Source organism: Macaca fascicularis, chromosome 10 (genome assembly GCF_037993035.2).
Source record: "Macaca fascicularis isolate 582-1 chromosome 10, T2T-MFA8v1.1".
NCBI lineage: Eukaryota > Metazoa > Chordata > Mammalia > Primates > Cercopithecidae > Macaca > Macaca fascicularis.
The window spans coordinates 67,589,832-67,615,301 of record NC_088384.1 but is presented as its reverse complement, the minus strand read 5'-3'; the positions used below and the strand labels follow the sequence as shown (position 1 = coordinate 67,615,301).

General features: G+C 45.8%; 1 protein-coding gene across 4 annotated transcripts in view; it reads left to right on the top strand.

Annotated features, from left to right (window-relative positions):
* The window catches only part of SLC24A3 (solute carrier family 24 member 3), a 503,791-nt gene extending 478,550 nt beyond the window's left edge, over nucleotides 1–25,241 (top strand). For all 4 annotated transcript variants that reach the window (XM_065522715.1, XM_005568241.5, XM_015457749.4 and 1 more), the window contains 2 exons: nucleotides 19,862–19,927; nucleotides 23,338–25,241. In XM_065522715.1, the coding sequence (XP_065378787.1) occupies nucleotides 19,862–19,927; nucleotides 23,338–23,487 (216 nt within the window). In that variant the 3' untranslated portion in view covers nucleotides 23,488–25,241. The remainder of the gene's footprint in view (nucleotides 1–19,861; nucleotides 19,928–23,337) is intronic.
* Nucleotides 25,242–25,470: the final 229 nt, after the last annotated feature.

The window sequence follows — 25,470 nt, the reverse complement described above, 5'->3', positions numbered from 1 at the left end:
TGGCCCATGGGTCATAACTTGCCAACTCCTACTTTAGTGTACTTAGACTTGCTTCACCTTATTACAGGCTAAGTGATGCATGTCAGAGACATATTGGAGAGATGCCATCCAGGTTGGCCACTGAAAGGGCATCGCCCACTACAGGGGGTCACAGAATTCCAAATAACTCTTCTAAGTTCTGCAGCCCAGAGGGTGAGACTTTTGCAGTCAGGCTTTTACGAATTGACTCACATCAGCCAAATTCACAAGAGTTTGATGTCTAGGATAGAATGTCAACAGATGGTAGTAACAGATGGTAAGATATATAAGGGCTGTGCAGAAAGCATATGCTTATTTTGGATGATATGTTCTCTATATTCCTGGAGAAATATCTTATGTGGGAGTTATTTTGGGCATCCTATGACCATCCTCTAATTCAGTGTTTCAGGAGTACTCACAGATTACATTCATGGCTAAGGTTTATTATAGCACAGGATATGGGATAAAAGGAGCTGGAAAGTGAAATGCATCAGGAGAAGCCCAGCATGGTCAGCTGCAGGCCTCTAATTCCTTCCCTAATGAGTCACACAGAACGTGCTTTCTCCCTTGCAGGGAACATCATGAGATGTCTCTGTCCAGGGAAGTCCACTGGAGGCTGAGGCTTTTGGGGAGGGCTGGTCTGGTAGGCGCATTTCTGCTGCACGAACAGCCGTGATGCCTGAATCTCAGAACCACAGCATAGATACCAGGTAGACATTATACAGTTTGCCAAATGATCCTGACAAGTTGGTACAGCATGGCCTATCGCTTCTGGGGTACAAACCAATGTCATCAATTGTAACATCCCAAGGGTCACATTCATAGGGGTTGGCCAAAGGTCAACCATGGTTCTGGACTCTCCTGGAGGTATGCAAGGATTAGATAACCAGGCCTGCTGTGTCAACAACTTTCACACAGAAGGTCAAAGTATTGTTTTATTTTTCAGAGTAAATGTTGCTAGCTACTGTGTTACCAAAAACCCCAAAATTCCACTGGAGTAGCCCAACAAGGGTTTGGTTTTTTACTCAAATTCCACTGCAGATATTCCCATCCTGGCAGCTCCCATGGGCTCTTCCAAGCAGAAACTCAGGGTTTGTGGCACAGTCTATCCAGTGGTTCTACCATCTTAAAGTCCTTCTCCCATAGCAACACAGAAAGCAGAGAAGGCAAGGGCATGGAATATTATGTAGATCATTTTCTGATGAGGCCCAGAAGTGGTATCTGTCCCAACTGTTCTCATCCCACTGTCCACATAAGTTACATGTGCCCACTTGGATGCAAGAAGGATCCAGGTAATTAGTTTAGTGTTGTGCCTGAAATTCATATAGCCACATGTAGCTTGTGGCTGACTGTTGGACCCTGCAGCTCTAGAGGATTAAATGACAATCCCCCAGAGTCTAATCCATAGATAACTATTAACATTTCAGCATATTTTTCTTTCTCTAGGTTACTTTGTATAGCTAAGATGATCCTATAAAGCCAATTTTATACATTGCTTTTTATACTTCCTGTTATATCAAATATGTTTTCCTCAAAATCTAATTGGAAACATCATCTTCAAGGTGACCTACTATTACAGTATGTTCCAGAATTTACATAATCATGCTGCTGATCTTGGACACTTATGTTGATTCAAACCTTTCACTGTTTCAAGTAGTGACACCACAGACATCTTTGTACATTAATCTATAAGTTTTAGAGTTGTACAGAGATCTATACTTTTCAAGTTTACATTTCAAGTTTTTTTTAGATGATTTTTCTCAGTGTTGGAAAAGTTCCATAAAAGAATGACAGATTGACATTCCAGAATGACAACATTTTTTATGTGGTTATTTGTCCAGATTCATTCCTGAAGTTTTGGGACAGCTTTATGACACCCTTGTATCCTGACCACAGGAAGCTCCACGAAGGCTGACATTGAACCTTTCACTTGTCTGTCTTCTTCATGGCACACAGTATGGGGCAGGCACATACTCAAGCCATGAAAAGCCTGTTGAATAAATGGGGATCCATGTTTAGCTCTTCCATGGCCTTTCTATTCACTTTCACCAGCAGTGAAAGTTACCTTTCATGAATTAGAGGGACACTTCAGGTCCAGGCTGAGACATGAGGGCATGAATAACCTTGTAATTTGGTGCCTCCCAAAACATATTTTTATTTAAAAAAATATTTCAGCATTTATTTTCAAGATGAGATAAAATGTTTCGTGAGCAAAGGGTGGAGATAGGAGATGACTGGTTTCTTCAGTTATGCAGTCTTTCCTTGTTATCAGGCAGTTCAGCTCTGAACTCAAACTTGCATATCACGCTCTGAACAAATGCTTTGCAGTTAACACAGCCTAACTTCTTTAAAAACATTTAGTGACTTTCTGTTCCTACTCGGTCATACTTGACAAGGAAGCCAATAAAGATGCTCCTTAGCCAGATTCAGAGTGCTGCATACAGGGGTCTGATGAACTCATTGGCAGTCCATCTGGTTTATTCCTCAGCTTGTTTCACTTCCCCATTTACCTCTTATCAAAGTTATGAGGAATTAAAAATCAGACCTATCTCAATTTTAACTGCTTTGTGTCCCTCTGTTGAGGACTAGAAGACAGTGGTTTAAAAATGACATCCAAAAGAAGAAGAAAAAACTGGGTTCTAAACAACCTGATAAATTCATCCCTGCATAATATATTTTTACCAGGATGACTCTCCAGTGAGAGAGAGACAGGCAGGACCAGAGAATGAGAAACTTTCAATGTCCTTCAGATCCATGATATTTTTTCTTATTTTACTTTGATTAAAGGGGACAATCATAGAAGGTGAAATCAAAAACTTTCAAAACAAAATGAAAACTCACCCCAGAAGCAAACTAGTTTATCTTACCAACTTTGAAATCTTCCTGACTAGACATGGATATCAGGCCTGAAATTCCAACTCGATTCAGCACACCATAAATCATTCCCCTAATGATCTCTCCTCCTTTCCTCTCCTTCTGACATTCCCCTAATACTCTTTAGAGAACAAACAAATTAAACGTTATTCTTCTATCAGTAATTCCCAGAGCTATGAAAGCATACTCTTTCCAGATCTCAATGTCTACTGACATGGTGACATCATGAAAACAAAAATTCAGGCTTTAGTGGATGTTTGGCCCAAATTCATGTTTTTCATCTGAAGATGACATAATTGGATCACTGTGGTCATTCTGCTGGAATTGTACAAGAGCCACATTAAGTCTTGAAATTGAAGATCTACTTTATCCTTGGAGTCAAGGGGGAAATGCAGGAGCAGAAACCACTCTGGCTTGTTATGATCAATAGCCATGACACACACAAGAGTCCTCTTGGGGGAGACTTGGTTAGGAAGACTGTAGAGAAAGGTGTGTCATGTTGTGTTTCCATCCAAATGCTGCTGTTTCTGTAATCAGTGCAAAAAACAAACAAACAAAAAAGATCGTTTTATTCTGGGGATACAAATATCCAATGTAGACCACTCTCTTGAAAGTAGAAAATCAGTAATATAATCAATAAACAGTTTATGAACTCCAGGGAAGTCAAGGAGATTCCATTTGATATATGGTATGAGGTAGGGATTCAATTTTATTATTTGGCACATGGATATATAGTTGTTTCAGCACCCTCTGTTGAAAAGGAGATTTCATTTTGAGCTTTAAAAATTCAATGGAAAAATTTCTGGTTAGCTTATTTTTCAGTAATAATCACAACCTAGGAACTACTAGAAAGCCATGATTTGGTTAAAGCTGTGAATGTTGCATTTCATAAGTAATGCTAACTTCCACTATTTGGAAAAGTTTTTATCCTGAGTCAAGACTAAAATGTAAATGAACAAGAAACAGGGACAGATTAACCTGGTGAACTGAATCAGGGAGGTGAGAGTCATAAAATCAGCCCCAGATCATAGTGGCATGCTTTAATATTTTGCTTTCTTCTTCTTTTATTCAAGTAGTTTGCTCTCTCTCCTTGAGAGGGCATTTAATAAGGGAAGAATCCCTATGAACAGAAGAACCCCAAATGCTCCCCACATCCTAAATCCTAATCCTTATAAGCTCTCCCCAAATGCATCCTCACACTGCACATAATCACTTTCCACATCCCTGTTGACCCATCCACGTTCCTCCTTGTTTCACAGTTATTTACCACATCTCTCTCTGCTGTTAGAGTCTGAGTTTAAGGCCTCATCCACTTCATGTCTGCCACCAATATCCATCTTACACATATGTAGGGTCCAACCCCACAGGGTTGGTGGGTTTTTCTCCCCATGTGTGGAGAAGAGAGATTGTAGAAATAAAGACACAAGACAAAGAGATAAAAGAAAAGACAGCTGGGCCCAGGGGACCGCAACCACCAAGACATGGAGACCGGTAGTGGCCCCGAATGCCAAACAGCACTGATATTTATTGGATACAAGACAAAGGGGCAGGGTAAGGAGTGTGAGCCATCTCCAGTGATAGATAAGGTCATGTGGGTCACATGCCCACTCAACAAGGGGCCCTTCCCTGCCTGGCAGCCGCGGCAGAAGGAGAGAGACAGCTTACACCATTATTTCTGCATATCAGAGACTTTTAGTACTTTCACTCATTTTGCTACTGTTATCTAAAAGGCAGAGCCAGGTGTACAGGATGGAACATGAAAGCAGACTAGGAGTGTGACCACTGAAGCACAGCATCACAGGGAGACAGGCCTCCAGATAACTGCGAGTGGGCCTGAATGATGTCAGGCCCTCCGCGAGAGGTAGAGGAGTAGAGTCTTTTCTAAACTCCTCCGGGGAAAGGGAGACTCCCTTTCCCGCTCTGCTAAGTAGCGGGTGTTTTCCCTTGACACTGACGCTAGCACTAGACCCCCATCCGCTTGGCAACAGGTGTCTTCCCAGACGCTGGTGTTACCGCTAGACCAAGGAGCCCTCTGGTGGCCGTGTCCGGGCATAACACAAGGCTTGCACTCTCACCTTCTGGTCACTTCTCACTATGTCCCTTCAGCTCCTATCTCTGTAATGGCCCGGTTTTTCCTAGGTTATGATTATAGAGTGGGGATTATTATAATATTAGAATAAAGAGTAATTGCTACAAACTAATGATGAATGATATTCATATATAATCGTATCTATTATCTATATCTAGTATAACTATTCTTATTTTATATATTTTATTATACTGGAACAGCTCGTGCCCTCGGTCTCTTGCCTTGGCACCTGGGTGGCTTGCCGCCCACACAATAGAAGGACATTTTGTTTGTTTAAATAGAGAATAAATTTTATTTTTTCAATTGCAGCAGCAAGCAATCCCTTTGTACATCAATAGCTCCTGAGATCTTTGCCATGTGTCAGCCCAGTTAAATAATTTATGTTAATGGTGGTGATCCTGAGTCATTCAAGCAAAAGTTAAGTTGTATCTCATACCCTCTAGGATAAGCATCAAGTGTATGATCTATTTCAGAGTGAAATATTTCATCAAAAATAGTTAAGGAACTAGCCTACAGAGAGGTAGACTTAAATTTTCCAGAAGCTTTTGCTTGTACAGACTATGCTTCTTTGACTAATAATGTTAGGTCAAAATAGTAACAGTATTTGGCCCAACCAAACTATGCCTTTTGGTTTTCTTGGAGGCTGGGGGTCCCAGAAAATGGCTGTCTGAACTCAGACCACGTGGTTACAGGGGCCCCCCACCAGGGGCTTCTTTTTTTCTCTAGCTCATCCTTCAGGTATCAATACAGATGTTGAACTGGGATTTCCCAAGCCTGGACCAGGTGTCATGCCTGTGTTCAGCAGTTCTCATCAGAGTGCTTACCTTTACCCCTTGAGCTGAGTCTCCCCCCGGAGAAGTGACCTCCCTGAAGACAAGAACTGTGCTCATCTTATGCATTTTTTATTTCCTCTATGCCTAGCTCAGTGCCTGGCACTTGTAACATATTCCAAAAATATTGGATGGATGGATGGATGGATGGATGGATGGATGGATGGAGAGATGGATGAATGGATGGAGAAATGGATGGATGGATAGATGGATAGATGGATGGAGGAACATGTGTGAGCAAAGAAGAACAAAGCAGTAGGATGATTTGAGAAGAGAGAACGGGGCAAGCACAACAGCAAAAAGAATAGCTAGAATTCACTGAGCATCTAGTCTGCACTGGGCACTGTAGGGACACTGTTCGCATGGTCTCATCAAATCCTTCCAACGCCTATATAAGGAAATGATTATTCTTTCAACCAGGGCTTATTATGCACCCACTATATGCCAGGAACTTGTCAAGGCAATAGGGATTCAGAAGTGAATAAGGTAGACAGGACCTTTCCTCTTAGAGTATACATTGAGTGGGAAAGGATAGACAATACATACATGAGCAAATGCCTGATTGCACTAACTTCAGAGGACAAAAGCCTTATGCAGATGATGAAATGAAGTGATGTTTTAGAGAGTGAGGTGCAGGTGTCACTCTGTATTTATTGAACAGGAGATTAAGTTCTGTGTGGAGTCATGAATGACAAGAGCCAGCCACGGGAAGAGAGGGGTGTGTGGAGAGCAGGGGAACATTCTGAGAAGGAACTGTACTTGCAAAGGCATTGAGGCAGGATGTGTCCTAGAACGGGAGGCATGCTGGGCAGGGTTAGTGTGGAGTAAGGTGGGCAGGGGTCATACTGGGCCACCAAGACTGGCCACAGGGCTCAGGTTTCATGCTAAATCCAATCTAGTTCTTACCTCAGTTCTGCAGATTAGGAAACCAAGTGGCAGAGGTTAAATCACACAGCCAGAAAGAGGCAGAGAGGAGTGCTTTCCTCAAAGCACTGACAACTACTGCCAAAGCAAATCATGCCACAGCGGTCACCCTTGCATAACTCTGGGCTCAGAGGAGACATTTCAGACCAGATCCATCCCTGAGTTGGAATCTTTGCTAAAAGACAGGGCGGGGTCTGCTTATTAATGCTTAGGTGGCCTCTTCAACTTCATATAAAGAAGCGAGCAGCTAGAAGGGGAGCAAATTCTGATCCCCAGTTTTCTATCCCAAAAGTACCAACAGGCATCATGGGGGCTGCCCTCATTGCTGCCCTGGGCCATGGTAAATGATATTTTTACAGGGAGTTTCTGTCTGATGGTTGGAGGAACTGCTCTGGATCCTTTGTTCAGTCCCTGGTCCCTCCCTGGCTCTCTTTGGGTGCCTTCAAGTGGCCAATTCCTCATGCTCAGCCACACTGGGCAGGGTGGGGGGACATCACCATGAAACTCATACCGAAATGCAGAAGTTATTTGGAAAAATAATCCCAGGTTCATGGAAAAGCAGATCTAGGGCTTATTTGCTGAGAGCATTTTGATCTGCCCTCTTCTCCACCACAGGCTTTTCCTAGGAGAGGCTTTATTTCCAAAAAGACACTCGAAAGCCTCGTTTCATGTAGCATGGTAGTGACCGCATGACATCTTTCTGCATCTCTGACATCAGAACTGAGCAGCCACTGTGGGTTTAATGGCCTCTCCTAACCTCACAAGGGACCTGCCAACAATTTTGAAGCAATTTTTCCATCTCATCTAGATGGGATTTCCAAGTCATAATTATCTGATAATTACCATCCAGACAGCTGTTTTGTGCATGGCATTAGGTTTAAGCATTTGGCAGGGAAGGATGAATGCAGTTTTACAGATTTTGACATTTCTTAGCACCTTGTGGCTTGCTCAGAAAGCAGCTAGTTACCTAAGTGCCCAAAGTAAGAAATCTTTCTAAAAGTCAAAGCTTGGAAAATGAGCACTTCTTGTTCCATTATGGTGATGAACGTCTGTTCCACAAGCTTTAAGAGAGCTGAGAAAGTCTCATGCAGGCTCCAGGAAGCCAGGGCAAAGCACAGACTTCCAAGCTAGGGCTTAGAAATGTAAAATAAATCTGAGATGCAATGGAGGGAGGGTGTCTGTCTCTCTGTCTCCAAGCAAGACCACCAGAGTCCAGAAACAACAGAGACAAAGAGAAGAGCTGTCCAGAAATATTCTCGCCCCACACTGTCTGCCTGGTTTATTCTTTCTTTGACCAAGCATTAATTGAGTGCCTTCTGTGTACTCCACTAGTAACCACTGGAGATGGTGCAGTAAGCAAGACAGGCAGAAGCCTATGCTCCTGGACATACAGCTATGGAAGGAGAGAATTGCATAAGCAATTCCAAAACAAGATATGATGCCTGCTTTCCTAAGGGCTGCTTATACAGAAGTTTAGGCAGTGTATGGCAGCGATCAGGGGATCTGGAATGCTGGGGTGGAAATGACAGTTATTCTGAGAATCCAAGATTATCAGGACAAGCAGGTGAAGAGAGATGAGAAATTTTTTTTCCAAACAGAAATAAGAGCTTGTAGAACACCAAGATATGGGAAAACTTGTTGCACTGAAGGACCCAAGGGCTGCTTCTGTGGCTGGGGGGAGTACGGGAGGGGTGAGGAGTTGGAGAGTTGAAACAAAGTGGCAGAAATGAAACTAGAGACAGAGAGAAGCTGCATGGTAAAGGCCATGGTAATGTAAAGAATGAAGGGTACATGAGAAGGAGAGGTATAGTCATGTGTGCCTTTTAGAAAGGAGATTCTGACAATTCCATAGAGAAAGCATTAGAGCCTGATGAGACTGATGGCAACAAGATCAGTTATAAGGCATTTGCAGGAAAGAGAAAATAGGGTGATTGGATTAGGATAGTTGTATCTGTTAGCTATGGTTACTCCATATGCTAAGTAACAAAAGGCAGGCATCCATTAGCGTATATTTCTCAGTCATACCTTTGTGGCTGACAAGTGTGTGGCTGGTCTGGGCTTGGCTGCAGGCTTCATATGAGTCTGCTCCATGTGCCTCTCATTCTCTTTGGACCACTGGCTTTTCAAGACAGTCTTCTCATGATGTGTCTCAAAGAAGACACATCCTGTTTTGCTCTTCTCAAAGCAAGAGCACAAGAAGACGCACCCAGCTTCGGAAACACATTTTGGATTCAGGCTCATATCAGGTCAGCTAACACCATTGGCCAAAGAGTATCACACAGCCAAGCCCCAAATCAGGAAGCAGAAAAAATGCATCCACCCACCATGAGGTTATGGAAAGTGTGTGGATATAAAACCTATTATGGGGAGAGGAAGTGAGACCAGCAGTTTGCTCTGCCTCCACAGTAGCTGTAATACTGGAGATCAGTGGAAAGCTAAGCAAGAGACTACAGAAAAATATAACAGGACCTGGTAATTGGTTTAACTTTAGCCCCTAAACAGCTGTTCATGCGGAGGTGAGTCGGGAGAGGCAAGGATTTTGTAAACTATTGCAAAATTTCCGGGTGCTATTATAACTACGATTGAGGATTTTAGCAAGGCAAGGGCATGATTCACTTTACATTTTAAGATTCCATTCAATGCTGTTTGTAAATGCACAGGAGGCAAGAGTGGATGAGGGGAGACAGGTCAAGGAGCTGATGACAAAAATAGATTCTTTTTAAGGGAGAATTAATAAGGTTTTCTGACAGATGTATGGAGAGGGTAAGAAGAAGAATCATAAGTAACATATGATTCTTTGCTTGGGCAACTAAGGGTATTGTGGTGCCATTCATGGAGATGGGGAGACAAGCTGGGAGATGAGGAACACATTTAAGGTGAAATACCAAATGTTCCATTTAGGACAAATAAAGTTTGATATGTTTGCGGGTCATCGGAATGGAGATGTCAAGCAGGTAGTGGAAATGATGAGTCTGAAGTTCAGAGGCAAGGTCTTGGTTGCAGATATGAACTTGGGAGTCAAGAGCATTAATTGCAAGTAACAAAGTAAGAAGGTAAGTGTAGATAGAGGAGAGGGCCTAGAACATGTTGTGATGTTGGATGGGGGAAGAAACAAACATTCACTGAAGGAGACTGAGGAAGGGCCAGCCAGAGATGTGGAGAATCAGAAGAAAGGGGGCCACAGAGCCAGAAGAAAGTTATAAGGAGGTTGGAGCAACCAAGTATATCAGATCTTGTCCAAGGTCCTTCTTCTAAGGCCAGCACTTTCAACCAACCATCACCTCCTCCAAGAAGCCTACCCTCCGCCAAATTTAGTACCTGTATGACAGCATGGGGGTATATTCTGTGATGTGTGTGCCTCCCCCTTAACTCCCTGAGGGCAGGAACTGTATCTGACTCAACTGGTGCTCCTTAACACCTAGCAGAGGGCTTTCTGTGGAATGAATCAATGAACCCATTAGTTCTTGATATCTCCCACGTCTTTCATTCTCACCTTGTATGGCAACCATTCCCAATTCAGGCTCCCAGCACCAGGACACTGCTCCCTCTGCTAGAACCAGCCTTCCCTTTTCTGCAAATTCCTTCCCTCGCCCCCAGGGACAGTAGGGTGCTGGAGCCAACTCATACAGCCTCCAGAGAAGCGATCATGTGCAACTCTTCGTAGCTTCCTCCGGTGATGCCACGTTGGTAGTCTGAAATCAGCCGTGATGGCAGTATTTACACCACAGAAACAGGACCGTGTCAGAAGGCCACTGCTAGGGTCTTCTACAAACCATCCCCACAGGAACTAGATAGGTAACTTGGGGATTGTGTATGATGTCTTAATGAATGAGGCCTCTCAAGGTTATTCAAGCATAGCTCCTGGGAGCAAAAGTATCACCACCCAATTCCCTTAATATTGACCATTGAGTTTCAGGCTCTATGTCAGGAAAATTAGGTGATGCCCGGGGGAAGGAAGGGTTCTTCCAGATCCTACTGTGGAAGGGCTTACCTAGAAAGCCGAATCAGTCTCTTTGTTCATCACAGTTTAGGTCCCTCAGAAACTATTCATTTCTAAGATGAGGGTCCAGGGTAAAGAGTTTATTGAGGGGGAGCAGTATGACAGTGGAGAGAGAGAAGGAGGGAAGGCAGCTCACAGCAACTGTTCTAGCAAGACTATTACCACAGTGGGCACCCAGGGCTGACTCCCACAGTGGGAGTCTGGGAAACAGGGGACAGCTTCTGTCTCAGAATGACTCCATCCGAGAGGCAAAGGAGCTTGCACCCACTCCTCAGAGTCATTGGCTGAGAACAGCTTCTAGGATTGCTCGTTTCTTGGCACTTCTGTGGTTCAGGAGAAAGTCCTAGGCACGGAGGCAGGAATGGCTGTTGGGAGGCAGCTGGCACCCACCAAAATGGCACCTCAGGGAGATGGGGGGATGTGGGTGAGTACTGATGGCAACTGCTACAGGGGCATCTGTGATTCTTAAAGTTCATTCAGGACTCTTACAAACATGGTAGGCAGACATGGTAAAACCCTGTCCTACTAAAAATACAAAAATTAGCCAAGTGCGGTGGCACACACCTATAGTCCCAGCTACTTGGGAGGCTACTTGGGGGGCTGCGACAGGAGAATCACTTGAACCCAGGAGGAGGAGGTTGCAGTGAGCTGAGATCATGCCACTGCACTCCAGCCTGGGTGACACAGCAAGACTTCATCTCAAAAAAAAAAAAAAAAAAAAATTTGCTAGGCAGGAAAGGTCCAGATGCACTTCTGAGGGCTCTTAGAGGGTAAAGGGAGGCTATACCCTGGATTTCTGCTGTGCCTGGCAGAGTATAACAAAATTGAGAATTTAGGGTGCAAAGCCCAACTCTAAGTGCAGACCTGACCCCTCACCAACTTCATAAACTTGACAAAGTGGTTAAACCTCTCTGAGCCTCAGTTGTCTCATCTTTCAAATGTGGAGAACAAAACTCACTCTGCATACTTCATGAGTGGCCACTAGAAGTAAACGCACTGTGGTACTAAATGACTAAAGGACTTAGGGATGCAACTGTCATGAAATTGCTTCTTTTCTGTGGGCTTGGTCACTGTCTTACCTCATTTAATTGTTCAAACAAAGAGATTCCCACCCAGTGATATTATACAATGTAAAGCCACAGCTGGGAACGTCCATTTGGAAACTACACCCAAACAAGTGTAAAACTACCCAAATAAGAAAATGTGAAATGACATGCCACATATGTTCCAAGTTAGAAATAAATTAGGAAAAATGCCGGGGCTTCTTATTTTTCCTAAAAGAATTTGTTGGTTGGGTCGAGCTGACCACAAGCCATAGAGAGATTTTAAACTGTAGTACTGGGGAAATCAGAATCTTTTAGGGTGGGGGTATGGGCTCTCCAAAGGTAATAGGGTTCAAAGAACTATTTTATGAACAGCAAGTATGCATGAAACTTGGTATGAATGAGTATCTGTGTCTGCATCCGTACTAAAAAATATACATGCACTGTGGGCTAAATTCCTGTTGACTTTAGAAATAGCCACCCTCCTGTTTCCTCCACAACAACTGCCAAGAGGGAATTAGAGAATGAAAATGCATGCTTCTTAAGGCAAGCAATGAAAACAGCATTAAATGTCAAGACTGAACAATCCAAGATGTGCCTCACATGCTCTCAGATCAGTATTGCCTTGAAGATTTTCTGCACTGGCACTTAATGTTCCTTGTGTCTGTGAGGCAAGGAGGAGGGAGATGATCTAGTTCAACACTGTGCAGGCCTTTCCAAAGGTCATTCACGGATGAGAAGGGTTTGGTGATATCATTTGGCTTAGCATGCCTCAAGAAAGTGTTTTGCTGCCTTCAGGAAAAGTTACTGGGATGATGAAAATGTTTTATATTTTTGTTGAAGTGTGGGTTACATGAGTATATGCATTTGTCAAAACTCATCCAGTAGTAAGAACACTTAAGATTTGTGCATTTTACTCTATGCAAATTATGCCTCAATTAAAAAACAATTTGGTGCCCTCTTGCTTTGTTACTTGCAGAGATCAGCTTAAAGCCAACCCTCACCATGGCCTGTCTCCCAATCAACTCTCCACTCTTGCCCTTTGCTGTGCAGCCTCACTGCCTCCCAGTATGCACATGCATGCACACGTGCATACACACGCAGGCAAAGGCACACACACATATGCACACATGCAAACACATGCTGGCAAACGCACACACACACGCATCCACACATGCAAACACACAGGCAAACGCACACACACACACATGCAGACACACAGGCAAACGCACACACACACGCAGACACACGCAGGCAAACGCACACACATGCAGACACATGCAGGCAAACGCACACACATGCAGACACGCAGGCAAATGCACACACATGCACACATGCAAACACATGCAGGCAAATGCACGTACACACACATGCAAGCACATGCAAACGTGCACACATGCATGCATACATGCAAACATGCCACACACATGCATACACACATAGGCAAAGGCACACACACATACGCACACATGCAAACACATGCTGGCAAACGCACACACACATGCATCCACACATGCAAACACACAGGCAAATGCACACACACACATGCAGACACACACAGGCAAACGCACACACACACATGCAGACACACGCAGGCAAACGCACACACATGCAGACACACGCAGGCAAACACACACACATGCAGACACGCAGGCAAACGCACACACATGCACACATGCAAACACATGCAGGCAAATGCGTGTATACACATATGCAAGCACATGCAAACGTGCACACATGCATGCATACATGCAAACATGCCACACATATGCATACATGCAAGCAAGCACACACATCCACACATGCAAACATACACAGGCAAACGTACACACATACATGCAAACATGTACAGGGAAATGCACACATGTGCATGCTCACATGCAAACACATGCACATATACACACACGCATGCTAAGAATCACCAGCAAATGCTTTTTTTTTTTTTTTTTGACAAGAGTTTCACTCTGTCGCCAGGCTGGAGTGCAGTGGTGTGATCTCGGCTCACTGCAACCTCCGCCTCCCCAAGGTTCAAGCAATTCTCCTGCCTCAGCCTCCCAAGTAGCTGGAATTACAGGTATGCACCACCATGCCCAGCTAATTTTTGTATTTTGAGTAGAGACAGGTTTTCACCATGTTGGCCAGGAATGTCTCGATCTCTTGACCTCATGATCCGCCCGCCTTGGCTTCCCAAAGTGCTGGGGTTGCAGGTGTGAGCTACCGCGCCTGGCAGCAGATGCTCATTTTGTTTGTTTGTTTTGGAAAGGGTTTTGCTCTGTCACCCAGGCTGGAGTGCAGTGGTGGGATCACAGCTCACTGTAGCCTCGACCTCCCCAGCTCAAGTGATCCTCCCACCTCAGTCTTTCGAGTGACTGGGACTACAGGCACATGCCAACAGAATTGGCTAATTTTTATTTTTATTTTTTTGTAGAGATGGGATCTTGCTATGTTGCCCAGGCTGGTCTTTAACTCCTAGATTCAGGCAATCCACCCACGACACCTTCCCAAAGTGCTAGAATTACCGGCATAAGTTACCATACCTGGCCCAGATGCTCATTTAAACATACAGTATGTGGAGCCAGGGACTGGAGGGGTGAGGAAATTAGGTGCTAGAGTGAGGAAAAACTCACAGGCCAGGCATCCGCCTTCTGATCATTTGGACCTGCTGGTCTGGTAAGAACGTGCCCCAACCCAAGCACAAGCAGGATGACATCAGCACCATATGGACAATGGTGAACTTGGAAGAGGCAAAAGGACTTAGGGCGGGATGAGCAGGGTAGAGGTGGGAAGGAGGTGAGACCCCCACCTAGCTAGACCGTAAGTCTCAAAGAGGGTTCAGGAGTGTGCTTAAGGTGCCAACTACAGAGAAGGGGTGCAAGGATGTGAGATAGTGACATGAGGTCCTTAACAGAGCTCCTGACCCTCCTCGCATCTTCCTTAATGGCTAGCCTCTCAGGAAGGAGGAGCCCTACAGGCCTCTTTTCATTTTGTTTTTGAGTTATAAAAGTAATATACATTAATAGCCCAAAATTGGAAGCAGCCGAGATGTCCATCAACAGGAGCATAATTAAACACACCATGGCATATTTACACTGCTGTAAAAATAAATGAGCTGTTGATGCAATGAAAACATTGAAAGAGTCTTTTAAAATGATGCGGACATAAAAGAGTCCACGCTGCAGGATTCCGTTGCTATGAAGCTCTAGGACAGGCTGAACTGCCCTGTGGTGGAGAAACAGGGCAGTGCCTGCCTCGGGCGAAGTTTGCGGGAGGGCACCCGAGAACTTTCTGGAATGTCGGAAGTGTTCTGTGTCATGGTAGAGTTTGGGTTGCATGGGTGTATGCGTTTCTCAGAACCTGTTGAATGGTACAGTTTTGTTGTGGGAATTTTACTATATAAAAATGGCATCTAAGAATAAAAGACCCATGGACTGTGAATGAACTCTACTTAATGAGATGCAGACAGGAGTGCTAAGGGGTGAAATGGCCTGGTCTCTGCAGTTTACTTTGAAGTCCCCACAAGCACATGTGGACATGCCCTGCTTTTTAAAAAAAAAAAAAAAGAAAGATGGCCGGGCGCGGTGGCTCAAGCCTGTAATCCCAGCACTTTGGGAGGCCGAGACGGGCGGATCACGAGGTCAGGAGATCGAGACCATCCTGGCTAACATGGTGAAACCCCGTCTCTACTAAAAATACAAAAACTTAGCCGGGCGAGGTGGCAGGCGCCTGTAGTCCCAGCTACTCGGGAGGCTGAGGCAGGAGAATGGCGTAAACCCGGGAGGCGGAGCTTGCAGTGAGCTGAGATCTGGCCACTGCACTCCAGCCTGGGTGACAGAGCGAGACTCCGTCTCAAAAAAAAAAAAAAAAAAAAAAAAAAAAAAAAGATGGTATAATTCTTGCAACTTTCCTGAATGCTTGAGAACTTTCATAGCAGCATGCTGGGTTTAAAAACACTACATAGACTCAAAATAAATTAAGTAAAGTGGGGAAGGGAGAGAAAGAACATTGGGCAGAGACCACATTGCTTCTGGAACATTATCCAGGGAATGGCATCTGGGGTCTCTCTGCTTCCAACCTCACTCTGACCAGTCCCCGCTGCCCCACAGAACACTGGCCTCCTTATAATGCATATTCAAAATGAGATCTCATGGACATGTATTATTCATTCATCAATTATGTTTTAAGCACATGGTCTGTGCCCAGCCCTGTGCCAGGTGGAGGGTAAAGTCAGACGTGGTTCCTACCCTTGCAGTGTCTGCAATCTAGTAAGCTATTGTTCAGTGATAGGTTTAGAAAAGAAGCAGCCTCGGGTGCAAGGAAGTGGACCCAGCCCCCAGTTACTGAGAATGTATTATACCCCAGGCCCTCTTCAACCATTTTAACATGGATTAATTCAGTTCAACTTCATAAGCACCGACCAAGCAGGAACTGTATTGTCCCCATTTACACTTTGAAAGACTGGGGCTTAGGGAAGTTCAGTTACCCGTCCACGATGATACAGCAAGTGAGTGACCAAGCAGAGATTCAAAACCCAGGAAGTTAGCTCCGGAGTCCATGCCTTAAATCAGAGGGTTGCAAACATTTTCTATAAGGGGCCAGAGAGGAAATATTTTAAGCCCTGTGGATCATACCGTCTCCATCAAAACCACTCAGCTCAGCTGCTGTCATGTGAAAATAGCCATTGATGACACATAAATGAATGAACTGAGTCCCAATAAAATTGTGTTTACAAAGACAGGCTGGAGCCGGATGCAGTGGCTCATGCTTGTAATCCCAGCACTTTGGGAGGCCAATGCTGGAGGATTGCTTGAGGCCAGGAGTTTGAGACCAGCCTGAGCAACGTAGCAAGATCCTATCTTTACAAACAACAACAACAACAACAACAAATGAACTGGGCGTAGTGGTGTGTGCCTATAGTCCCAGCTACTTGGGAGGCTGAGGCGGGAGGATCACTTGGGCACAGTTCAAAGCTATAGTGAGCTGTGATTTCACCTCTGCACTCCAGCCTGGACAACACAATGAGACCCAGTCTCTAAAAAAAACAAAAAGAGGCCATGACTCCTGCCCCAAACCATCCATAGCTGCAGCAGCCGGGAGATGTTTGAGCTGGGCCAGAAGGCAGCTGAAGGAGCCCTCATTCCTGCCTGTCACATCCTTGTGGAAGTACAAGGGTCAGACAGCAAGGAGTAAATATAGGCTTTGAGAGCCCAGGTCTCTCACAATGAAAACACAAAAATACACTCCTGGGTGCGTGTAGCAGTTCATGACCAAAGGAAGGCTATAGAGAAAAAGGTGAGAAGTTAAAAACACATAGAAACTCCACAAAATAGTGAGTTGCCTTTGGCCTCTGGAGCCAAATTTAGAATTTCAGCCACACTGTTCGAGATTTCATGTGAACACAGGAAGAGTAAAGTTGAAAAACTTTGGTTTAACAGGATTCCTTTTGAAAATGTTTGACCAAAGAGAATTTTCCTGCTAGGAGCTTCGCTCTCTTGGTTTCTTAAGGGCGTGAAATCACTTTACTAAGTTCTTGTTACTGACAAGGATTTGACCCTGGAGCTCAGAGGGCAAGCCGTGCTGGAAATGCATTGCCCCTCATAGAAGGCATCTGTGTGTGCAGTGCTGAAAGTTAAGAGCTCAAAAGGATTCCTAAGTGTTTATCTACAGTTTCACATCTACCCAAGGGTGACTGAGGATAGCTCCAAGAGCCTCTTCCTCTCTCCTAGGGGTTGCCATCTTGCTGTGAGGAGCCCACCTCTCCCCTTCAACAGTGACCAGAACACAGGGGATTATCATAGTCAGTGTGGACAGAATACTTGGAGGAAGAAAATCTCCTTCAATACAACACATTTGTGACGCAGTCCTGTGTGTCGGCCTCTTTACACCAACCCAGCTGATGAAAGTAGGACAGTCTACCCACAGTCAGATTGAGTGTGTGCATGAAGTTAAGCCACCAGCTGGACTGCGATGGGGCCAATCTGCCATTTTTCCACACTGAATTAACCAGGTTAAGCCACTGCTCTGGTGTCATAGAGCTATGATTTGAGCCTTTCCTTATTCTCAGGAAGGCATTTGGTGGCAGGGAAGCATATTCCAGCTGGGGGCCAGCCAATGGTTGACTCGCAGGGATTGCAGATCACTGGAGAAAGAGTCCAGCTCAATCCCTCCGTGACAGGACATCCCTAAGTCACATCTTCACAGAAAGGGTTGGCTGTTTAGGGCATATGGTGTCCATATTTTCTGTCCTGTCAGAAAATAAACCTGACACACCCACTTATGGAGACACCTTCCGGTATGCACACACCAGTACTGAACTGGTGCTGTTATGGCACAAGGTACCTTAAACCGTGTCAGAAGGGCCCAGAACCACTCTTACTCAATAATCACCACTTAGTTGTTTAACGAAAACAATGCAGAAATCAGCCAGCCTCACTTTCCCTTCCCATGAACACAGAGAAGCTTTTCACTCCCTGCAGGATAGTGTACATTGATTGGGGCCTGTCGTCCTCAAACCTGAATGCACACAAGCATTTCCAAGAGAGCATGTGGAAGATGAATATCAAGATCCCTTCCCCAGAACCCTTGGAGACCAGAAGAAGTGGATCTGAGCTTTATACTTTCTCTAAATCAGTGGTTCTTAAACTTTCCTGTGCATCAGAATCACCTGGAGTTAAAACACAGATTCATGGGCCCTGCCCCAGGGTTTCTGATTCAGGAGTTCTGAGTGGGGCCTGAGATCCTGCATTTCTAGCAAGTTCCCACATGCCGCTGCTGCTGCTGGCCCCAAAAGCACCCTCTGAGAACCACTGCTCTAAGGAATCTCTTCTCTTTTGGGGCAGCCGGCCTCGTGACTTTGGTCAAAGGCAGAAGCAGTGTCTTCTCTACATCATGAAAGAAACTATTTGACCTTTGTCGGCGAAGTCAGCACTCCAGTACTCTCTACCTGCTCTGCTTGATATTGTAGCCACAGTCACATGTGGCTCTTTAAATGTAAATTTGGTTAAGGATGAGATTAAAACTGCTTTTTTTTTTTTTTCAGTTGCATGAGCCACATTTCAAATGCCCAACAGCCACTGGCTCCCATGTTGGAGAGCACAGATATAGAACCTTTCCATCACCACAGAAAGTTCTGCTGATCAGTGCTATTCTATAGAAACTCCAAGGCTGGAAACTTTGAGAGCACTTTGGGATGCTTGTAATGGGCACTTTGAGAGGCCAAGGTGGGAGGATCACTTGCTTCCAGGAGTTCAAGACCAGCCTGGGCAACATAGTGAGACCTAGCCTCTACCAAAAAATCAAAAATTAGCCAGGTGCGATGGTGTGTGCCTGTAGTCCTCAGGAGGCTGTGGCTGGGAGGTTGAGGCTGTAGTGAACCAAGATCACACCTCTGCACCCCAGCTTGGGTAACAAAGTGAAACTGTGTCTCAAAAAAAAAAAGAAGGAACTCCAAATACGTTTCTCTCTTTCCCTTCATTGGCTGTTTTCCCCACTGTGTGAAAAACAAACCTCTCAAAATCCCTTTACTAACATCAGAAATGGAATTTTAACTTTTTCTTCTGTTTTGTTTGCCCACAACAGCGACCCTCCTCCACTTCTTCCCATCAAGTTAGGGTAAGGACAGAGACATTTTGGTGCAAAAGAGATGAAACGTTTATTCATATTTTTCCATTGCCCATGTCATGAAATTCATACTAAAAGCAGTACGGGTTTGAGACAGCAAAAGTTCCCCGGAGGTAAAGGAACGTGTGGACAGGGATATGTTGTGGGCCACAAGAATCTCACAGTCCCAGATGGAGAGTTCAGGTGGCCGTGGGGCACTCCAGCCAGGACCCTGCTGTTGAGGGTAAGGCCAGGATGGGACTGAGAGTGGACAAGACAAAGACAAGCCTTGGGTTTCCAGAAGAGCACACGTCTCAAGTGTAAGCTGCGGAGCTGGCTGCGGAAGCTGTCTGTTGGTTTTTCATTCTAGAGGAGAGACGTGGAATCACTGCTACTCAGAGTTGTGTGGGCAGATGCCCTTTCCAAAGCCGAACTCCGCTTTGGAAGCCTAGCTTGTCAGAAGCCTAACTCTAACCCTCTCTTACAGATCCGGCTGAATAGCAGGGGGCTGATCTACTCTGTGGGCTTGCTCCTGGCCTCTGTTTTTGTCACGGTAAGTTGGCAGCTCTCTCCTCGTACTTGTGTTTGCCCGTCCTTTCCTCCCCTTGGGTTCTTTGGAGACCGGATGAGCTTGGCCTCCTGGTCACTGGAGACAAGCAACCACCGTGTCCCATCTCCTGGCTCTTTCTTTTAGAAGTGAGTCCTAGCAACCCACTAGAACACCTTCTCCGTTTCTGAAAGAAGCCGGCCTTCCTCTCAAAGGCATGACCCTATCTTAAGTAGAACACATACTGTTTTCCCAAATGCAAAGAGAAGATCCCACTTTGTCTGCAATTCTAGTCTTGGAAAGGTAGATTCCAATTCATTGATTGTTCCAGGTTTCCACATGAATCCATCAATTTGACTAATACTTGGAAACTAAAAATATATTTTATTGACAGTACATTTTGAGGCCATTCCACTGCTGTCTCAGCCATTACGCCCACTTGTGTACTTTAATATTCCCAATTCAACTGATGTGTTTGGAACAAGTTCACACCAACGCATAGACTCATCCACATGAAGCATCCATTAACATACAAATATGCTGTTGGCATTAATAAGCATTGAGACACAATATGTTTTTTTCTTAATTTTTCAAGGAAGTAGTCATTGAGTTACACCTGGCATGTTGTTAGCATAAATATGCCAGAGAATGGGAATTCAGAAGGACAGGCAGGAAGCAAGATAAGTAGTTTATAGGATCAGGGTGTGAATTGAATATCAAGATTTCACCAAAGCAAATACTGCCTTATGCAAAAGTGAAAATCTACATCATTCGTGCTCTTATGGTTTAGGAGGTCCTGCAGTTCTTCTATGTTGTGGAGTGGTGACAGTTGTAGTAGCCAACACCATATACTTAATGTTTTGTATACATATTTTCCCATTTGGAGCTCATCATGCCCCCCATGAGGTGTCACTAATGTCAGCCTATTATACAGATGAGCGACTGAGGCCTAGAGAAACTAATTGACTCATTTTTATTGACACCGAGTGAATGGAGGAACAAGCCAGCTGACACCAGGGTGCACACTCATAGCTACCGTGTGACTTTTTAGGCTATGCTATAGTTATACCATCTACAGGAGACCTGGCTAACCACTAACTGGGCTGTCAAAATGAGGTTGCCAAAATGCTGAAGAGAGGCAAGTTTGGGGGAGGAAAAGCAATTTTAAACATCTTAGGTTTGCAATGCCTGTTTGACATCCAGGGGAAGAGGTCAAGAAAGCCATTGGAAATATAAGCCTAAGTTCACGAGAGATGTTCAGTCTGGAGACACCGTAGTGTAGATGGTATTTAAAGCCCTACAGTTGGGAGAGATCACCAAGGGAGTGAGTGCACACAAAAGAGAGAAGAGGCCCAAGATCTCAGTGTTGAGGCAGTCTGACACTCACAGGTCAGGTCGATAAGGAAGAAACACCAAAAGAAACAGAGAAGGAACAGTTTGGAGATGCAGGAATAAAACCAGGAGAGTGCGGGGTCCTGGAAGCCACCTACTGGAGGGTTTTCCAGGTGGAGGGAGCTATCGGCTGAGTCAGGGAGAGGAGCCCTGAGCACTGGTCATTGGAGTTAGCAATGCAAAACCGTTGGTGCTAATGAGAGGGTAGTGCTGTGCAGTTGAGTGGAATAAGTTAATAAAGAATGGAAGGAGTGAGATTGGAGACTGTGAGCAGACATTCACGACTCTTTCATGTTATCTGACTGTAAAGAAAGGGGAAAAATGGAAATTCAGAAAAAAGTGTTATTTTAAGATGAGTGAGATAACAGAATCTTTGTATGCCAATTAGAATAACCCAGGGATGGAGCTGGGGCATGTGGCTGGCAAGAGAGGGAGTTGCTGGAACCAGGTCCTTAAGCAGTGTGGGAGATGGGATCTGGGGCATGCAGGGTGGAGTTGAGCTCACTGCCAGGAGAGAAGGCAGGGAGGTGGGGTTGGGAGCTCTGTGCCATGGGGATAAGTGAGGATGGGGAAGCGAGTGTTGGAGATTGGAAGAGAGGGGAGAGGTGTGAAGTAGCCATCTGGGGAAGGGAGAGACAAGGGACTAGGGAAGGATGAGATGCCTGCTGAAAAGCATGAATGACCCACTTAATGTCAGTGGTCTCGATTTTTAAAATAAGACCCATCAGCATGGCTGGCCAACTTCCTCCAGCCCTGATGGTCAGCTGCACGGACGCGGCATGAACCAGATTGGGACCTGACTTGAACTGGAGGGCTGTGGCTTAGCCAAGCAAGGACAACCGAGCAAGAGAGAGGCCAGGGAATCAGGGTGGATGCCCCAGAGTGACTCTAGCGAGTGTGGGTGGAATTGAAGCAGAGGAAGGAGAGAAGGAAAGGGGCAAAGTGGGTGAAGCCTACAGAAGTGATGGTATCAATGAGGTGTGGACTATGGGCATTTGCAGAGTTGTGGGAGCTGGGGAATCGGGAGGAGTAAACTAGAAAGGAAGAGATTGGAGTCAGAAAGTGGGATGTGTGACGCTAAGATAACACAGATGCTTCTGTCAGTGCCAATAGCAACATCTAGGCCCCAGTGCCACCCAGCAGACCTTTCTGCAGTGAAATGGCCTGCACCTGGGCTGGACAGTACCACCGGCTACGGTTGGCTGTAGCACTTGAAATGTGGAGCTGTGTTTTAATTTTATTTCATTTATATTTGGGTAGCACATGGGCTGGTGGGTGTGAGTGGCTGAGGCCAGATGAAGGATGAGGACTTGATGGGGCAGGGTGTTGGAAAGACCCTCTCCCCTCCGGGGGCATTGAAATCACAGAGAAAGTCAGCAGGAGTACAGAGGAGATTGGCAAGAGCTGGGGCAGAAAGCTTCAAGGATGGGCAGTGGCCGGGGTTACATTGTTGGCTGCCAACAGGAGGAACCAAGAGGAACTGTGGGAAGAACCAAGATTCCAGGCTCAGTGTTTTTAGGGAGGAGAGAAGGAAAATGGTCTGGAAGCAGCCGTGAGGAGCTGTGGGGAGGGAGCAACTTCCTCACCTCCAGAACAGCCATGGAAGAGATGCAGCCGCCGCCGCCTGAGGACTGAGGGATCAGTGTGCCCAGGGGAGCAGGGGTCTGCTTAGAGCAAGATGGGGAAGGCCCAGAACAGATGAAGGGCCCACAGGCGTGTGGTGTTGGAGCTCCATGGAAGAGGGTTGGCTGCTGGGATGTGCTTGTGAGTCCTGCCATTTGTTTTAGTTATTTTTCTACAACCAGCAGCTTCTGGCTTCCTTTATTCCTGATGTTGATGTTTTCACCTCCCACAGTCCAAGACGAGAGGTGGATTTTGCAGGCTCAAAGAGGATCAGAACCTTGCCCGAGGCCCACAGACAGCAGCCCTTCCCTGGGTTCCCTGGGTCCCCTGGGTTCCCTACCAACCCCCCAGAGGCTGCTGCCTCCTCCTGGTGCCCTCTGAACCTGTTCTGTGCCCTGCAGGTGTTCGGTGTCCACCTGAACAAGTGGCAGCTGGACAAGAAGCTGGGCTGCGGGTGCCTCCTCCTGTATGGCGTGTTCCTGTGTTTCTCCATCATGACTGAGTTCAACGTGTTCACCTTCGTGAACCTGCCCATGTGCGGGGACCACTGAGCCGCTGGGTGCCCGCAGAGGCTCAGCTCCTTCTTTTCTGTGCAATACGAGACCTGGCCGCACCCCGAGTCACACAGGACCCTGGGGCCACGGCGTTCGTCTCTCCTGTGCTGTCCTCAGGCCTCCACTCCTGTTTTGGTGGCCCAGGCTCTCCCCTGCCCCATCGTCACTTCCCCAATCCTAGGGTCATGCCCACCCACCCTTTCCTGCCTCCTCCGTGTGAAGACATCCAACATCCACGTGACTTTTCCAGCTCCATTTTGGAACAGTGACTGAGATTCTAGAAAAACTGGCTGCTAACTGGCCTGAGCCAGGCAACACTGATTCCAATCCCTCCTCCTTTTTTAAGTTATTTGATGGAAGACTCACCTAATTTGTGACCTGAGACTGTTGAAGAAATAGAGAGGAGGGGGCCTGTTGATTACAGAGTGTTTGGGATTTTGTTTGGTTTGGAGATGATGCCTAGGTTACTGGATTTGGGGGGATTGTTTTCTTTTGGGGGCCTTCCCCTTTTACTCCTTTTCTTCCAGAGATCAAGAACTTCTCTTGCATCTTCTTCCACTGGGCTCCGGATTAATCAGTGACCCAAAGGTTGCATCTGCCGTGTTGTCTGGGCCTGCGTCCCAGACGTGTTGGAGTATGCATGGATGTAGAGCTTTTTAGAGGAGCCACTGAGCAAGGCCACCGAGAACAAATGCATGACATTTTATAGCCAAGGACGCCTTGCTAAAGTCTTATGGGCGTCCCCTGGGGTTGGGGGGCACAAGGTTTTGGAGGAAGAAGACAACTTCCCTCATGTCCATCATCACCATCTCTTTCTCACTAGGTTCTTTCTAGTTTTCAAGCAATAGTTCTAGCCTGCCTTGGACAAGGGGGCCCCAGTTAAACTACCCATCCATGAGGTACCAGGCAGTCAACAACAGAAGCTTCCCCGACTTGTGAGTCCCTGAGATGCGCTCTTGTTGTTTGGCATTTGGGGTGACAGGGAGTGACCCAGAGGCCACCACTGCTTTTCATGCAGGAGTTACAGACACTGGTTTCTTGGAAAATGGAGAGAAGCGCACTTTGCACAGACGTCGTCAATTAAGTCCCAGTTTGCCACTTGGTATTGAGTACACTGGACCCTGACCGCTGGCTCTTGGGCAAACGTCCTTCCTCACGGGGCGCCTCCGCCAAGCCGGCCCAGCTGCACCCCTCCCTTCCTGGAGGGATGGCCAGGGAAGAAGAAAACAGAGAACTGACACCTTTGAAACCACAGAATGTGTTACATGCAGACTCGCTCAAGGGCGTAAGTTATTGTGAACGTTTTTGCCAATCACCGCTCAACAGCCCTGCTAGATTTTGTATGATGCTGAATTATTACGCAGACTAATTCCACCCAGTCAAGACACACCCATGCTTGTTCACTTGTATTTATTGAAACTGTGGATTCTTGCCCGTGCTGTCCCTTGTATTTACTTTAAGCACTGATCACTTATCATTCATTCGGTATGGTTTTCCCTGTCCCTTGTACACATTCTGGTATGAATTTGTAAAAAATAACCTGCTACAAATTGGTTGAATGTTTCTGTCTATGATGCGAGCCAGCATTGACGAACGGGGCACGTGCCCAACTGAGGAACAGGAGAAGAAATCACCAATTTGGGCTCTCAGAGCTAAGACACACTTATTGATTCTGTTGCACATTTTGCACTGGTTTATGGCGATTGTTTTCTTGGACGGATAGTGTAAAATAAACTTCTCTGTTCTCTATCCTTCCCAGAGCAGAGTGCATTACTTTCTCCCCTGGAAGGCTGTGTGTTTTTCGTTGAGGAGAATGGATGCAAGGTAAAATGTTTGCAGTCACTATGTGTCCAGGTATTTGCCACCTGCTGTTTCTGCGTTGCCTCACCTGGAAAGCTGGCGTATGTGTGGCAGATTATGAGAATGAAGTGGCCAGCTGTGGGTCTCCTGTAAATCTTGAAGGGACTTTAGGCCTATCAT